The sequence below is a fragment of the Microcebus murinus genome, chromosome 14 (genome assembly GCF_040939455.1).
Source record: "Microcebus murinus isolate Inina chromosome 14, M.murinus_Inina_mat1.0, whole genome shotgun sequence".
Taxonomy (NCBI): domain Eukaryota; kingdom Metazoa; phylum Chordata; class Mammalia; order Primates; family Cheirogaleidae; genus Microcebus; species Microcebus murinus.
Window position 1 is genome coordinate 71,330,443 of NC_134117.1, and position 18,040 is coordinate 71,348,482.

At 49.2% G+C, this 18,040-nt stretch overlaps 1 protein-coding gene across 3 annotated transcripts in view; it reads right to left on the reverse strand.

The window, feature by feature from the left end:
- LOC142875570 (WD repeat- and FYVE domain-containing protein 4-like) overlaps positions 1–18,040 on the reverse strand; it is a 303,723-nt gene that overhangs the window by 68,355 nt on the left and 217,328 nt on the right. For all 3 annotated transcript variants that reach the window (XM_076010232.1, XM_076010230.1, XM_076010231.1), the window contains exons 45-47: positions 12,190–12,310; positions 10,770–10,855; positions 8,977–9,039 (exon numbers count right to left, since the gene is read on the reverse strand). In XM_076010232.1, the coding sequence (XP_075866347.1) occupies positions 8,977–9,039; positions 10,770–10,855; positions 12,190–12,310 (270 nt within the window). The remainder of the gene's footprint in view (positions 1–8,976; positions 9,040–10,769; positions 10,856–12,189; positions 12,311–18,040) is intronic.

Below are 18,040 nucleotides of genomic sequence, written 5' to 3' on the forward strand. Positions count from 1 at the left end.
GGTGTGTTTTTGCAAATAATTTTTGATACATGCCATCGAGGAGCTCATATGATGTTACACATATTTATATGTCTACCAAGTAACATGTTAGAGGACCCATCTCCCTGTATCCTTGCTAACGTCGAGCACTGTCCTTTGCACTTTTCTCTTCATTTGATGTCTGAATGATTTATTACAGGTCCTTCTGAGGACGAGGGGAGCAACTGTGTCCGAGAAGTGCATGACAAGACGCCACATCTCAGACTGGGGAAGCACCCCTAGTCTGTCGGGCTCCTGGGCGTGTCCGCAAAGGAGCCCACTTGCCCACTTCGCCCCTGGCCCCAGAGGCACAGACTCCATGTGGGGACACATGGTCAGACAGAGTGGTGACTAGTTACTGGGATACTGCCCACTTCAGCTCTGCCCCCTTGAGAGACACCTTTTCTTTAGAGTCAGTATTCTCCCCCTACCTATTCAAAAGGACGGGCAACGAAGAGAAGTTAGAAAAGTGCTGTGGTCACAGGTGCCCGTGCCCCAGGAGGCTCTGGGGCTGAGTGCGGGTCTGCCCCGCGCCCCGCCTGCCTGCTCACCCTGCCAGGGACCCTCGACGTCTGCTCCTGCACTTGCTGCCCAGTGCTCGCTTGTGTGGCATGACACCTGTCTATCACGCCTTCCCTCCATGGCCACGTCTCAGGAAGGGGCTTTAAGTGCATTTCACTTCACCAGGATTGAGAAATAAACAGGCGGTAGGCCCCATTTTCCCCAGAATGTGCTCCAGTTAGATACGTCTTTAGCCAGGGAATGCTGGCAGTGGCATGTGGCAGAGGCTGGAGACAGAGACCAGTTAGGAGGCATCCTCCGGGCTCTGTTTCTTTCTCTGTCAAGTCTTCCTTGCTGTTAATGTTCCTTCATGCTCTAAGATGCCTCAGTCACCTTTACTCTCTGGAAATCGTGTTTAGCCGAAAAACACTTCATAGAAAAGCCACAGGGTTTCTTGTTCCTTGAATAGGAAAAAATCTCTATTCACACTAACCTAAGCATCACCATTTTTAAAAGCCAGGTCTGACCTTGGTCACCTGCTGTGTTTGGCCTCTGTTGGCTGGAGCAATTTTATTAAAAATTTACATAGAGAAACATGCTAAAAAATACGATAGCTAAATCAAAGTTGAATTTTAACAAATTGTTCAGTAATGCACAGGTAGGCAGGAAAAAAATAAAACAGAGAAATGAACATCAGGGGAAAAATGGAACACAAAAAATAAAATGGCAGACTTACGTTCTAATATTTTCGTAATTACAGTAAATGTAAATGGTCTATTTTGCTTATAATGGCCCCGAACTGGAAACAACCAAATGTCCCTCAATGCACAAATGGTTAAACAAATTCTGGTATATTCATACCTGGGAATACTACTCAGCAATGACAAGGAACATACTATTGATACATGCAACAAAATGACAAAATAATAGAGATAAAAAACAGATCAGTGGTTGCCGGGAGTTAAGGATGGTGGGAGGAAGAAGAGGGTGGGCATGACCATAAAGTGTTAGCACAAGAGATATCTTTGTGGTGACAAAATAATTGTGTATGTTGATTGTGGTGGTGGTTACGCAAATCTACACATATGATAAAATGACAATGAACTTTGCATATGCATGTACCAGTGTTAACATCCTAGTTTCGAAATTGTACTAGAGTTACATAAAATGTAGCCATTGGAGGGGAGGAACTAAAGGAAAGGTACATGGGGCCTCTGTGTATCCTGTTTGCAGCTTCCTGTGAATCTATATTTTAAGACAATTTTTAAAAAACCAATCTTACAGCCCAGATGCAACAATAAACAGATCCTTGTACTCCTGTCCTGTGTTCACGCATGAGGCACTATGGCAAGCCAAAGTCAGACTGCAACACACCTAGTCAGCCAAGAGCTGCAAATTCCTCAACCATCCGGCAGGATTAAGGCATTTTTGGCACCTTAACCTCGGCTCACCCTACTAGTCTAAAATTACCTGCTGTTGATCTTTTCCTTGCAGATTACTGGGAAAGATGCTAAAATTTAAAAATGCATGGCTTTTCTATGTGCCAGGCTTTCTGGAGGTGGCTGGGCACAGGAAGCAAGTGGGGTGGGGAAAACTTGAACCAGTGGGTTGCTCTTCACCACTGCTGGGCTGTCACACACCTGCCCCCGCCCCCCGGCCTTGGTGGTACGGGAGTGTGGAGGCTGTGGACACAACATGGCTGGGTAGAGCTGGAAGGGGCAGGCCCACTGCAGAGAGCAGGCTTGAGTCAGGCCTTTGCCCAGGAAGGGGTCTGAGGTCACGGCTGAGGACAGGGCTGAGACAAGACACAAACCTGGTGCAGCAAGAATAATATGAGACGGGGCCAGAGCCAAGGTCTGAGCACAACCCAGGCAGGGATGCCCATAGTCCATTGAGCCAACTGGGTAAAAAGCTCCTGAATGCTGAGGCATTGGCTGGCACTCTCACTTTGAGTTTGTGGCCAGCTTTGGTTCACCTTGGGTTCCGTCAACTCTGCCCTAGCCCCAGGGTATGAGTTGTTTGGCACACACAACTGCTCTCCCAGGGCTGGACTTTACCAAGAAACCCATGGACCATGCTTTTCCACCACCTTTATCAAAGTTCCAGTGTGCCTTACTGATCTTTAGCCAAGGGCATTGATCTCTTGGGCGTATAACTGAAAAAGGAGAAATGGGGAAAAAGAGAAGTTGAGCTCTGGCCTCCCTGCTGCTAGCAGCGGGGCCTCTGGGGACGTGATTGATTATAGCAGAAAGTCATATTCTTGTGGGAACTGCAGAGCGTCTTATGGTTGGTTTTCTAAATTCTTTGTCTTTCATTATTTTTCTCAAAGATAATATGTAAAGGAAACAACAAACTGAAAACACTCAACTATAGAACTTGCACCACCCAAAATGAATTTCATTCTAAACATCATACTTAAAGAAGTTATACAACTGAGAGAAGATTTCAGCAATTGCAAACATCTAGGTACAACAGGCCCCAAATATAAGCACTACCTCACACCCAACTGTTTTCTCCAGCCAAGGGACACTGTTGCCTCAATGCCAAGACCAGTCAGCATTTCAGACCTTGTTAGAAACCACGGCTATGCAAAGATTCCTCCAGTTCATTCAAAGATGTGTGCTGAGTCCAGCAGAGATTGAGAGAGGGAGAGCCAGGCAGGCATCCTAGTCTTGTATTCCTCCAGTGTTCTCAGCTCTGGGCTCAGGATGAACAGAGATCACTGGGAAGCACTGTACCTGAGCCAGGACACGCTGCCTTCCCAAAGGTCTGTGCAGAAATAGGTCCCAGTGTTAGGCCCCCATTCTTGCAGAGAGCTAATCTCAAAGGTTATGTTCTGTGGCACTCTTTTTTGCATATTCTGTAAAAAGGGAAGTGCTGCCTCTGGTACTCACTATGCTTTAGTGCCAAGATAAAGTATGTTCCAGAAAAAATTCTTAAAAATCTGGTTTTTGTTATCTGTTACTGGAAAATGATATAACCCAACATGCTTGTTTTGTTTTGTTTTTCTTAGTTTCAGGACAATTAGAGTAACTAGATCACTCCAGGTGATCACATCTATTGTTTTTCTCCCTTAAAGAAGCATTGGGGTAATAATTAAAGGACTGTTATACCATGTGTTTAATTTTGAGGCTGTTTCCAACCCTTTCTGGAAGGGCCCAAGCACATTTAAGTGGAAGGATGTGTGTTTATTCACATGTGCATTCTCCTTTCCTTGCAACTTCTGCCATGTTTCTCCTTTTCTGACTGCCCCCCTTCATGCTGGAACAGAGCCTGCCTGTGTCCAACACCATGGAGTGGCTTGTCCAAGGCTCTAGCTGGCTTTGTGTTAGAAGGCCCTGTAGGCTTGCAGAGCTTTACACTCTGCGGAAGTCAGATCATGCTGTCTTCAGAATGGTCTAGTCCTGTAGCCTGGGGACTAGTCCCATAGATGAGCTGTGGATCCCAGATTCATCCAGACATTGCAAGTATTTTCCACCAAGGATCCAGGCCCAGAGATCCTCCTTAGTATGTGTATAGTTGTAGAGGCAACCTTGGTCACTGAAAGTCAGGAAAACTCTGGCACCGAAAGCTCCAGTTTCCTGTACATGGGGGATGGCATCCAAAGGGTCCAAACGAGGCATCATTTGGGGGGGGGGGTTGAAGATATGAAAACCTATGGCAAAGGCCAAGCAGTGAAAACCCCTAGAACTGCACTACACACAACTCCTTTAGAGATGAGAAGTTCATGCTCACTAGAGTAATCAACAAGCAGCCAGGCATTTTTTAAGACTCATTCTATGGACCAAGCATTGCCTCTGGCAACCCAAATGGAAAATCATCAGGTTCATTCCAGGCACATGGCAATGGCCAGCCAAGCCCACCTAGGGCCAAGGGCCACCACTGCCTTCCCACCCCAGCGCTCCTGAAGCCACACTCAGGCTGCTGAGAAGAGGGCTGGACAGGGGAGACTCAGAAAAGCTGAGCCCAGGGACAACCGCTTGTTTTTAATCGGTCGCTCCATTAACATCCCAAACACACAGCAGGTAACTCTGAAGCTAGGCAAAGAGATTACAATTTACAGGGCGACTCCGATGGGTCCAGGTCAGCGCAGTCAGCTTGATTCCAAGGCCCACGGCTGTTAACTGAGCACAGTCTCACCACACGCCCTTGCTGCTGCTTGGGTGGCCTCGGAGCCTAGTGCCTGCACTCTGCTGGGGCGTCCTCATTTTGTTGAGACTCTCAGTGAAATGCTGAGATGGGCATTTCTCTGGAGCACTGTGCACTGTTCTCAGCTGACCCTAGAAGCTTCCCCAAGGATCTTTACTCTTGGAGCTGTGCTGGACTGTGCCCGGCAGGGCATAGAATGGCCCTGATGACCCTGCTCCGGTGGGCATGGGTGGCCATGGTGGCAAAGTCACCACAGCGGAAATAAAATCAGTGTGGTGCTGAGTTGTTCCACACATGCAAGGTAGTGCACAGGCAGGTGTCGAGGGCCGTCAGCAAGCTGTGGATGAGTGAGGAGTAATTTCCAAACATCTGACTCATACACAGACAATCGTCTTCCTACCACCTGGCGATCCTTTCTGTAGGAACCCCCAGCTTAGTGGCCACAGCCAGGCTTCAGGCCCTCTTCCACGCTTTTCCCTCTGCCCTGCTCTGTCCGCCCCCTCTCTATTTGGAGTAGAAACACAGAAACTTTCCCCTGTGGACAGAGGTATGTGTTGTCAGGTCAAAGCACCCCAAAGACTCTGAGGGTGACAGATTAGGAATAGACCGAGTGCTGCTCACAGTCACAGGGGCAGCTACACAATTGCTGAGTGATGTCACATCATATATTCATAGGAGGGGGAGCTTCAGGGACAAATAGGGCTCAGGGAAGTGATCTGTGTCACAGCTCATGCAGAACTGTTCCAGGGAGGGAGAAAGCCACGTGCAGCCAGCAGGTGCCCGGGTCCTTGCAGCCCTCTCTGCACACGGCAGTGGATAGCCAGCTGCTGCGGGTCACACCTCAGTATTCACCCCTGTGAGAACAGAACCTCTATTCTCTAGGGAACTCCACTCCCCTGGCTTGGTTCATGTTGCCAGGTGGGTCCCACCTCACCCCTAGAAACTGGGCAGTGAAAACACTTGATCGGTTCTAGGGTGGGCATGCAACTCAACTTGGGAGAATGACATCCAGTTTGGGGATTTTTGCCAAAATTATTGGAATGGAGCATGTGTGATGTATGGTGGAATTCCTATATGATGGATGTCAGCCTGGAGCTTCCAGACTGCTTGGGACTTCCATGCTGCTATGCTGGGAAAGCCCGCCAAGAATGGAGCCCGTCCAAGGGAAAGCCTCTCCTAGGGATGGAGGGCCACGGCTCCCTGCAGACTCACTTGAGCCTAGAGTTCCAGAGCCTAGAGATCCAGAGCCTAGAGTTCCAGAGCCTAGAGTTCCAGAGCCTAGAGTTCCAGAGCCTAGAGATCCAGAGCCTAGAGTTCCAGAGCCTAGAGTTCCAGAGCCTAGAGATCCAGAGCCTAGAGTTCCAGAGCCTAGAGATCCAGAGCCTAGAGTTCCAGAGCCTAGAGTTCCAGAGCCTAGAGATCCAGAGCCTAGAGATCCAGAGCCTAGAGTTCCAGAGCCTAGAGTTCCAGAGCCTAGAGATCCAGAGCCTAGAGATCCAGAGCCTAGAGTTCCAGAGCCTAGAGTTCCAGAGCCTAGAGATCCAGAGCCTAGAGTTCCAGAGCCTAGAGATCCAGAGCCTAGAGTTCCAGAGCCTAGAGTTCCAGAGCCTAGAGATCCAGAGCCTAGAGATCCAGAGCCTAGAGTTCCAGAGCCTAGAGTTCCAGAGCCTAGAGATCCAGAGCCTAGAGTTCCAGAGCCTAGAGTTCCAGAGCCTAGAGATCCAGAGCCTAGAGTTCCAGAGCCTAGAGATCCAGAGCCTAGAGTTCCAGAGCCTAGAGTTCCAGAGCCTAGAGATCCAGAGCCTAGAGATCCAGAGCCTAGAGTTCCAGAGCCTAGAGATCCAGAGCCTAGAGTTCCAGAGCCTAGAGATCCAGAGCCTAGAGTTCCAGAGCCTAGAGTTCCAGAGCCTAGAGATCCAGAGCCTAGAGATCCAGAGCCTAGAGTTCCAGAGCCTAGAGTTCCAGAGCCTAGAGATCCAGAGCCTAGAGTTCCAGAGCCTAGAGATCCAGAGCCTAGAGTTCCAGAGCCTAGAGTTCCAGAGCCTAGAGATCCAGAGCCTAGAGATCCAGAGCCTAGAGTTCCAGAGCCTAGAGTTCCAGAGCCTAGAGATCCAGAGCCTAGAGATCCAGACCATTCTTGGCCTTTGGATGAGGTGAGGTGATGAATCCTCTCTTTTGCTTCAGTTATTTTGAGATAGCTTTCTCCCACTCGTACTGAAACAGTGCTAAGAAATCCAAGTGTGAACCAGAAGCTTATATAAAACGAGCAAGAGGAGATCACCAAGCCAATGCGCAGCAGATGCATGCACTGAGGGCTGTGCTGCTGTTGCACTAGTGAACTACATCCACTGTGGCTTGTAAATAGCCGCCACCCACCTCTGGTGACCCACTGCTGCCCAGACCTTCTGGACCATGCCCTGGCACACCTTGGACTTCCCCACAATCTATCAACTAAAGGGTAAATACCTGGCACAATAGGCAGCCACTGCAATCTGTCTACTGAAGGCCATCAATGGCTCCAATGTTGCCAAGTTCAATTATCATGTTTTAGTTCTTATCCTTCTTGGCCCATCAACATTTGACCTCTCCCACTGTGATGCACTCCACCGGCTTTTAGGATGTCTTCCACACCTGCAGTTTCTGCTACCTTTCTGGCTACGCCTTCCCCATCTCTTTTGCTGGCCCTGTCCACATCTTTACCTTCTAAAGGTTACTGTGCCCAGGGCACAGTCCTTGGACCTCTTTTCCATGTGCAAGCATTCTATTGAAGTTCTTGCCCACTCTCATGGCTTTAAACACTATTCCAAATGTACATCTCACCCGGACCTCTCCCTTGAACTCCAAACTCATAGATCCAATGGCCTCCACGATGCCTCTGCCTGCATGCGTGACAGGCATCTCAAAGTTCACACATCCACACTTGAGCTCCTGGTGTCCACCCCAGCCCACAGTGGCTCTTCCTGTGGTCATCCCAATTTCACTTCTCAATTGCTCAAGCCTAAATCCTCAGTCTTAAGTCCTCTCTCTTACACACAAACCCCACGCTTACTTTGTCATCCAATACCATCAGATACACCTTCAAAAATCATCCTTAATCTGCCCATATCATGCTGTTTTTGCTGCCATCTCCCTCAACTGCTGCAGTGGCCTACCAACCAGACTCCAGCTTCTGCCTCTGGCCACTACAGTTCATTCTTGCAGCAGTCAGAGCGATTCTTTTCAATATAAGTCAGATCATCCTGTTCCTTTGCCCCAAACCCTCCAAGCCTTCCCATTAATTCAGAGTGAAGGCCAACACCATAGCCATGACCTCAAGGCTTGCACCAACTCGCCCCTGTGGGCTCTCTCTGCTCCCACTAACTCCCTGCACCCCAACCTGCAGGCCCCCACTGCACCTCGCTCCTCCCTCGACCGGACACGCTCTTCCCCAACTTAGCTTCACAGCTCGTTTCCCCAGTTTGCTAGCGTCTTAATTCAAACACCGTTTCCTTGACAAGGGCCGCCTTGCCACACCATGTAAGATTTCCGTGCCCGTGTCTGTCCCTGGGTTCCTCCACGTACACTGGCCACTGTCTAACATGCTGCCAAGTCTCTCATCTAGACGGCTTTATGGCTGTCCTCCTCACAAGAATACAGACTCTGTAAGGACGGGGAATATCTGAAGCCATTTTGTTTGTTGCTCTGTCAAGCAGCGAATACCACACCTCACAAGCTATTGATAAATTATTTTGAATGAATATTCCATAAATATTTTGCATGTCATTCCTGGGCGCACCCTTCCTGCCCTGTCCCCAGATGCTCCTAAAGAAAAGCAGCAACCACGTCCTTCTTCCTAGCCCCATTCCTAATTGAAGTAAAAGCACCTACTGGCTCTGGTAACGGGGTCCGGGGTGGGGGCTGCAAGCAGTTCATTCATTGAGAAAGATGTCCTATGTCATAGACTCACAGATTAACAGCCGATTCACTCCCCTTCCCACATTAATTGGCTTCTAAGCATTCAGAGACTCTCATTATAGGAGGCGCAGGCCTGGGGTTGCTCACACACCTATACCTGAGGGCCTGACCTCCAGGCTGACCCTGACTTGATTGAAAAAGCCACAGAGCATGTGGGGCTTCAAGTCTATGCATAGAGGTTTACTTGGCACGAGGACTTTCAGGAGTACGATGAAGGACGCACAGGGACAAGAGGGAAGTAAAGGGGCAAGAGACTGCTGAGCTTTCTGCGTGGCTTCCGTGGAGTAGGGCAAGGCAGAGGAAGGAAATCCAAGTGAGGCCAGCGCCTCGCCCAGAGAGCTGCCCTGCCCTTACCTTGGACTGAGGAGGTCCTCTGTGATGCCTTTCCCCTTCAGGCTGGGCTGGAAAGAGCAGAAACTAAACAAAAAGGGAAGGGATAATTCTATTAGCAGAGCTGAGACCTGTCCACCTCCGGCAGAAACGTTTCTAAAGCCAGGCCAGAGCTGGCTCCATTCTCGCCCCTCTCTAGCCCCATCCTGCCCCTGGGTTGTGACTGCCAGGCCTGGGCTTACCTCTGCAGCACCCCTTGGCACCCTCTGGCACTGCACATTCTAGCCTTAATAACAATGATAGGATAGAACAACAGGCACTTGGGCAATGTGTTTGCAGGACCTCCTCAGGGCCAGGTGTTTGACAACATTGCCAATTTCAACAACCTCTGCTGTGAGTCCCACTGTGTCATCCTGGGGACAAATGCCATTTTACTCTAAGACTCCTTGAGCAGGCTGAGGTGTGGTCTTAGAGTGTTTGCATTAGGCCACAGTCACAGCCTGAGCTATGGATATATGAGACTTCTAGGTCAACTGAGAAAAATTTTTGTGTAATACATAGAAACCGTGGGGGAAAATGAATCGAGTTTGGCATTGCATGTCTGCTTATTCAGTTTAGTCTAAAATAGACCTTGGAGGTGATTTTAGGAGACAATCTAACAGTAGCCCTTGGAAGAACCTCACAGGCAGGCCCAGGGGAATCAAAGAAGGAACACCCAGAGTGGCACACAGCCCCTGCTGGAGCTGTTTTTCTCTGCTCTGGCCCTGCCTCTTGGCTGCAGCAGCTGGCCCTGGTGCCAGTTACCAGCCAGGGCCACCAGGAAGGCACACTATCAATAGTAATTTTGAATAAATTGGTAGTGCCTTCCATGCTCATTATAGATATTTTCCATGTCATTCCTGGGGACACCCCTCCTGCCCTGTCCCACATACTCCTAAAGAAAAGCAGCAACCACGTCCTTCTTCCTATCCTCATTCCTAATTGAAATAAAAACACCTACTCGTCCTATATTGGCCTTTCAGAGGACTGGAATCTCTGAGCACAAAATGGGGCTCTCGGCCAGGGGTCACATCTCACCTCAGAGCTCCTAGCCAGTGAGGAGCGGAGCACACCCTCCCTCCCCTCACAGCCCCGTGCTCCGCTCACATACGGGCTTCCTGTCCTTTCTAGATTCTCTACAGATCGATGTTTATTTGATGCCTTTAATATTAATAAAAATAAATAACTATGGGATCTGGAACTTATATACTTAGATTGATTAGATTTCTTAGATTGACTAATCCATTTGGAGAAAGAAGTTAAGGAAAACAGCAGCCTTCTCCCTTTAAGAAAAAAGATGCTCAATACATATGTGGGGAATCAGTTGTTTGGAACTCCTTCCAGTGAAACACGAAATTGGAGCAACTAAAATTGGCAGCTGGGATCAAACAAACAAACAAAAAAGATTAAGCCAAAAAAATTACTTGGAAAATGAGAATATAAAGCCATAAAATTCTGGAAGGCCCATTGAACAGCCAGTTTCTTAACTATGTTGCATCTGCATGATATTTTCTCCCTTCAGTAATTACTCTTCTAAACCACTTCAGTTCCTGAACATAGAGCCTGTGTCCCGGGATAGAGAGAAGAAACTTCTCTATCTTTTCTCTGACCCATGATTCAACAGCTCTGTAGGCCAGGAAGTTCTCTCCTGTGCCTAGTCTAAATCCTGCCCGCTGTGGTTGGGAGCACTTTTCCTGAGAACAGAACTGAGCGCTCTCTGTTCCTCAGCTTTCGGGTCAGGGTCAGTTTCTCCTGAAGGATGATGCTCACACTCTTACCTTTTGAAGGCCTTATTCCGATCGCTGTTGTAGAAGACAAGAAACTTGGAATATCCGTTTTGGAAGAAGATCTCCAGGGCAATGTCCTGTGAAGAGAAACCCCTTTTTACTGCTCTTGATGTTTCCTGGAATGGAGACACCCCAGGGTGACAGAGCTGCTGGCAGTGGGTCATTGGGTCTCTGTGTCAAGCAATCCTTCCTGGTTAGTCCTATCAACATCCTTTGGATGTGAAGACTTTGGTGACAGGGTTGGGGGCATGTCTGCAGATTGGGTGGGAGGGCAGGGGCCTGACCTCAGCTCCGAGCTCCTTTGGCTGAATAGGCAGAGCCACTCCCATGGCCGGTGAGGAGCAGATGACAGAGACACCTCCGGCTCACGGGTTTGGTTTCCTGGGCCGGGGCCACCTTGCCAGAGCACTAGGGGAGCTGGCTGCAGGGGAGCAGCTCTCAAACTGGGTGGCACTGTGCACTGACCTACAGACTAAGAGGCACTGGGTGCTCTGCCTGGTCCGTTTTGCTGAGCCACCTTAATGTGGCCACGCTGACATGGCAATGTTGTAATCAGGGATATTTTGTTAATGCCTAAATAAAATCCACAAGATTTTCTTTCCTTTTCCTTTCTTTTCCTTCCCCTTTCCCCCTCCCTTCTATTCCAAGCTATGTAAATAACAGACTTGGAATAGGGGCAGTGTTAGTCTCCGCATGGAATAAATCTCAGGGATGAGATGGGGCCAGGGGGAGAGGATTCCAGGGCTGGAGGGGTGAGGCTTGCGTGTGGAGAGATGGAGGCTGGGTGAGGTCAGACTCAGAGATGGGCTCTGCACCCAGTGACGGAGCCTCAGCCTGCGTTTCCCTGGCTGGAGTGAGTTCTCAAAGTCCAGTCCATTAAGGCTCTCGAGCCAGAGGGAAAGTATTTGCAATGATATTGCAAACCCCTCTTCTCTGCTAGTGGATGTAAGTAAGAGTCTCATTGTTTTTCTACAGATAGAAATGTAAATAATGTGCAAACAGAAAGTGAATGCAGAATTTGTGGAGGGTGCAGCTTGTCCTGGCCACTTTGGGTGCCAGGCTTTGACTTTCTTCAGAAAGACTCCAAGGCTGCAGAGTGGACTTGCTTGCGAAGCTCCCCCCATGCCAACCCCGCCCCACTTGGTGGTGCATGCACGTGCGCACACACGCACACTCAAACGCACGCGCACACACACTCACACTTCTGGCTTCCACCACTTTAAGCAAACCAACCATCTGGAAACTATCACTGTGTACTGGGGAAGAATAAGCTCCTCGCTGTTGGATATTTGCTGCTATGTAGCACCGCAAGATAGACGTAAGCGTAAAGCAGAACTCTGAGACCTACGGTGTGCCCCCGAGCGTGCTCAGTGCACAAGCCTCCTGGTGTGTCAGCGCCCAGCGGGCATACCTGCAGGAGGAAGCGGGCCTGCCGGAGCTCCCTCATGTCACCGTAGCTGTGGCGCTGGCATGAGTAATGGTCAGAGGACCTGTCTTTGCTGCACATGTTGAAAATGAACGGATCGCTGATGCTGGAAAGGAAACGACATGCAGGAAACCAGTTGGATATCTGTGGGAGAGGGCGGCTGGCAGGTTTCCTCTTCCTGCCCTCTGCCCCCTACGCCCAAATTTCTAGGGACAATCAAAGGAGTGCTGTGGTCACTGGCAGCTAGTGTTCCTGCACCCACCTGTTTGACAAACCCTTTCTGAGTGCTTGCTCGTGTCAGCTCTGGCATGAGGGCCAGTGACATGTGGGGAGCTCCCTGCCCTCACCAGGCAAGGGCACAGCAAGATGATGGCATAGTTTCCAGGACAACATTGGCAAGGGTTCCGGGGTGTGGTGGGGTGAGAAGGCTCCTGGTGTCGAGGGTGGGGGCTGGCAGGGAAGGCTTCGTGGACCTCGTGCATGATGGCAAAGCACTGCCAGAGAGCCTAGGGAGGGTTCCCGTGCCCCCTGGGAGGAAGATGAGAAGGGCTGGCTCCTCGGTGCCCAGCTGGCCCTATGCCCTTAGCCTCTGGCCCCACACATGGACAGTCCAAGCCCCAGGACACCTGCCTTGCCACATGCCTTGGTCTTTGCCCAGGTGGCCTATTTCATACCGACCTCTTTCCCTGGCAGGGTGGAGAGGCTAGCTGAGGTCACTGAGTCAGGTGTGGCCTGCAACTGCCACTGGTGTGACTCAGACCCCTCCTCTTAGAACTGGGGAGTCCAGAGCGCACAGCTGGGAGGATCAGGGGTAGGAGCTCAAAGGTTCCAGGGAAGCCAAATGACCACAGAGATTGAGTGCAAACCAGAGCTCAGAGTCAGACATCACGGTGAGGAGGAGTGAAGGGAGCAGAGAAGAGCGTGGAGACCACCAGGGAGGATGCAGAGCCAGGGAGCCCATCTGTGTGGCACTTGGGTCCTGAGAGGCTGCCCAGGCTGGTCTGGCCCCTGGGAACCTTCGGGATAATGTCTCCTCTTCAGAGGTGACTGAATCTCTGTATTGCAGAGGTGGCAGGTGCTGCTCTGGTGTGAAACCCCAGAGCTCTTCAGGACCTGGCCCCACCTCGTCCACATGGCAGCCCTGAGAGCTTTCTAATGGACTTCCCCGAGCTGCTGGGGTACATCCAGCCTGGGACAAAGAGGTCCACTGAATTCTGAAGAGATTGCTTAACCACACAACGGAAACAGTGGTCTGAAAGCCAGAGCTCACATGGTTTGCAGGATCCAGGCTTGAGTGAGAGGAAGAAGTATAGGGGTGCATCTTATCAGTCCCAAGCCAGGCCTTGAGTGGCAAGAAGTGAGTTGGAGGACTGGCCAGACCCACTCAAAGGCAGTGTGGGCCCGCATGTGACATGAGGCGTGGAGGCGCCTTCAGGAGGCAGGCGTGGTCCTGAAATGAGACCTTCGACAGCCAGGTGTCTCCGGAGGCTTTCCCGAGAGGTCTCAGAACAACACCTCCTCCTTGGGCAGGAGAGGGAGGGAGAGGAGGGGAGGAGAACAATTCATACATGGCAAGCGACTGAGATGCCACGAGGTAACCAGGTGAAGCTTTGCACCATCCATACAAATGGGGCTTGAGAAATAAAGATGATTTCAGAGACAGACAATTGAATTTCTGAACATCTGCATCATGTAGTCATTTTAAATTGTGTGTACAACCATGACAGTTCTGATAAAATGCCAGGACTCGAGAAACGAAGGGCCTCCCATGCCCCCAAGAAGCCTGAGTGCTGACCAGCAGCCCAGAGAGCCAACAGCTGAAAGGGCCGCTGCCCCAGGACGGTCCTGCCAGTCCCGGCCCAAGGTGGCTGTGCATGGTGGAGGAGATTGGTTCAGCCCCAGTCCCAGCTCCCAGTGCGGTCCCCACAACCCAGCCTACAGAGCAGGCCACGGGGCCTCTGTGCCGTACTTTCAGGGAAGCCAAAAAGAGGCAGGGCTATCCGCCAGGCCTGGCAGGAATCCTCTGGTCTGTGGTCAGTGGTCCAGCATCTGCTGCACTAAGAACTTGGACTTGTGCCCCCGGTGGGTGCCCACAGCTGGGTGGCTGGGAAGCCGGCCATGTGGGACACAGCACAAGCCCTTTGCTCAGCCCCTACACAGCTGGACTCCAAAGACGCGGTCTATGCCTCTTCTCAAGTCAGCCCTCCTGTGCCCTCTGCCCTGAGCCATGTCCCTGTAGGATGGATCACACATAAAATGCAGCTTTGGTTCTGGATGCTTCTGCCAGGATGCTTTATTCAAAATTGCTGCTGGCTAAGGCCCTTTGTCCATTACTAATGCTCTAACTGGGCCTAAGCTGAGCTTCCCCTAAACTTCTCTGACTCTCAGTGAGGCCATAGTGGTAATTCTACTTCCGACCCTTGGCTTAGGTCAAGCAGCATCCCCCAGGACAAGGTCTGGTAGGAGTGACACAAAGACTCCTCTGTGCTCCATAGCGCGTGCTTATGGTAACCATAGCAAATACCTTCCACACCTGGGCTGCACACCTGCAGCCCAGGCTGGTCTGCCTTCCCTGCAGGCCACGCAAAGGCACAGGCCTTTGCCCATGGCTCTATGTCCTCTGCATCTTTCCCTGAGCTCTAGGCATTTGCTAAGTGACTGTCACACTCCACAGTCAGCCAAGCACTTCCCTGCCCATTGTTTAGTTTGATCCTCTCAATGAACCTTTACTGAGCATGTGTCATTGTTATTCCCATAGTGAGGAAACTGCGTTGCAAACACATTAGACTTTTCCAAGGTCATATGGTCATTATGAGGTGAACTTGCATTCAAACCCAGGACCTCTGGCCTAAAACCCACCCTCTTCCACAGTGTCTGTCCTGCCCCAGGCAGAAAGGCATCCTGGCCTGCTCTTCTCCATCTGCCCCGTGCAGACTGACTGCAGCCTGGGACTCCGAAACACTGAGGACAAGGGGAGGAAGAATGCTCTGAAAAATGGTGAGGGACTTTTAGGAGGAATGATGGTCATTTTTCTCCTGCTTGTAGGAACTGAATAACCACATAGGGCATGAACACTCAGACCAAAAGTCTAAATTGTATACAACATTGTTGAATTTCCTGGTATGAGTTCAAATTGAGGTCTGTCTTATGTGATGTCATTTGCACCTTTGTGACTGAGTGGGTGTCTTCAACAAACTACACCCTGCATGTTCTGCAAAATATATCAGAGTTCAGACACCCAAGGTTAATAGGTAGAAAGGAGCAGCTGACCCACATTCTTTATTAGGTAGAGCTATCACCATAGTTCATAGAATGCTGTACACATTTCTACAGCATAACAGCTATTATGATATATGAAAATTGTCCAGGTGGTCATAGTATATTTTAATATTCTTATTAAGAAAATCACAGTAAGCTAAATGATAGTTATGATGTTGGTTGACCTGTCCTTTGGTAGCAGAAATAGATTTCAGAATAAAATATGCTTTGATTTGCTCCACATTTGAAGTTATCTGATTATCATCAGAATTATGCCTGGAATTTATACTCAGAATCATTCATTAGATTATAAACTCTTTACCCAACTTAGCCCTCATCTGACTCATCTCTTTGTACCTATGGAGTCTACCATAGTGCCTAGTATGAGACAGATTTTCAATAAATATTTATTGAATTGAATTAAACAGAAAAAATGATGTCTTAAAACTACTCACTTATGGGAACGAAGTATCTGATTAAAAGTATCCTATCACAAAGAGCCAGGTGGATGGTTTGGTTTTCCATCAAATTAATCGAATGCTATACCTTGCAAGCTTGACCACTCTTGTTAATGGTAAATCTATGTCCTCCAAAAGAGACATGTTGCAATCTTAACTCCTGGTAATTCAGAATGTGACTATACTTGAAAATAGAATATTAACAGAGGTATCATGTTAAAATGAGGCCATTAGGGTGGGCCTTAAATGAAAATAACTGCTGTCCTTATAAAAAGGGGAAGTCTGGAAACAGAGATAGACACACGGAGGGAAGATGAGGTGAAGACACATGGAGAAGATGGCCTCGTGCTGGAGCAACGCACCTCCCAGCTGAGGACCGGCAGGGCCGCCTGCAAACTGCAAGCCTGCAAACTGCAAAGATGGAGCAGGCAAGGAAGGATTCTTCCCTGAGGCAGTCAGAGAAAGCACAGCCCCACCTTGATTTCATACTTCCAGCCTTCTAGAACTGTGAAACAATAAATTTCTATTTTTTAAGGCACCCTTATTTTTACAGCCATAGTGAGTTAATACAGCCACCCTAACCAAAATCAGACAAGAAGGGGACTGCTACAAGAAAAAACTCCCTTTTTCAGAAGGTTGTCGGTTTCCTAGAAAAGTTCCAAAGTACAAAATCCAATCACTGATGAGGAATTTGCAGTGTTCTTGACTTTGATTTGGGATATTTATATGATACATCAGAGAGCCTCTTTCAAGGTCTAATACTCAACTGTACTCAGTTTGATAGCAGTCTTTTAGAGAAACATTTCAGGGTTGACTTATCTTTATTTTTAACAGGCTTATTTATGTATCCTAGTCTCCGTGGTCAAAATTGGACTTAATACCCATTGATCTGGCATGATCTAATAGCCTGTCTCTGAGAACTGCACCCTAGCAGTGCCAGTAGGGCAGTAGACAAGACCCTAAAGAGAAAGCACTGTCTGATTATCAAACAATTCTTTGAGATATGGTGACTTAAATTACCTGTGTGATTCCCAAATGACATTCCAGGGAAGTAACTTGTTCTCACTCTATTCCTACTTGCATTGTAGAAAGGTACATTTTCAGACATGGGAATTCTCCCGAATCCTTGCAAACCAAGTGAAGATGAACAGCCTGACCACTGAGCTTCTATTAAAAGTATAGAGAGTCGATTTGATCGTGATTAGATGCACCTCATAAACACATTTACCTAATCAATAAGATCTTATTTAATCCTACCTCAACCTGACCGGAGGAGACGGTGGGACAGCGGGTCACGCAACCTGTCACGGGGCACGCCACACACACAGTGAAGAGGAGAAGATCAGGCCACGAGTCACGCAAGCTGTCACGGGGCACGCCACACACACAGAAAAGAGATGAGCGAGCTGTGGGTCAGGCAAGCCGTGTCGGGCACGCCACGCACAGAGGCAGCCCGGGCAGCTCCGTGAGCTCTCGGAAAGGCAGTCTGCAGCCTTTGTCCATGTCGATCAGTATCAATAAAACATGAGCAATAAGATGGGATGAGTGAGCCAAGTATTAATTATGCTCCTCATGCCTTTGAAAAGCACAGAAGACTCGCAGTAATCAGTGAACAGTGAACATTTGGTATGAATAAAAGATGGAAATTAGCAGAGAGAAAAATGCAAGCATTTTCAGGCATTTTGATCTAAATCAGAGGAGGGTAGGCCAACATCCACTCTTCCCCAGCCCTCAGCCATTGCTTCCTGACATCCATACGCTGGAAATGATGTGACAACTGGGAGTTAAAATTCTTAGTGTTTGGCAGGTGAGACTCTCATTCCTGTGTCAGCAACCTAAAACAGTGGCTCTCAGAGTGTGCTCTTAGGCCAGCGATAACATCAGCACCAGCTAGGAACCTGTTATAATCTCAGGTCCTACCCCAGACCTACTGAATTGGAAACCAGGTTGGGGACAGGACCTAGAAGTCTGTGTGCTACCAAGCCCCTCAGACGGCTCTGATGTGAGCTAGTGAGCCACCAGGCTGAGAGGCTGTCTTGTCATTATCTGAACCTTGGCTAACCAGAAAAGGCAAGGCCTCACTCTGCATGAAGAAATCTTCATCCAATGTCTTCAATAGC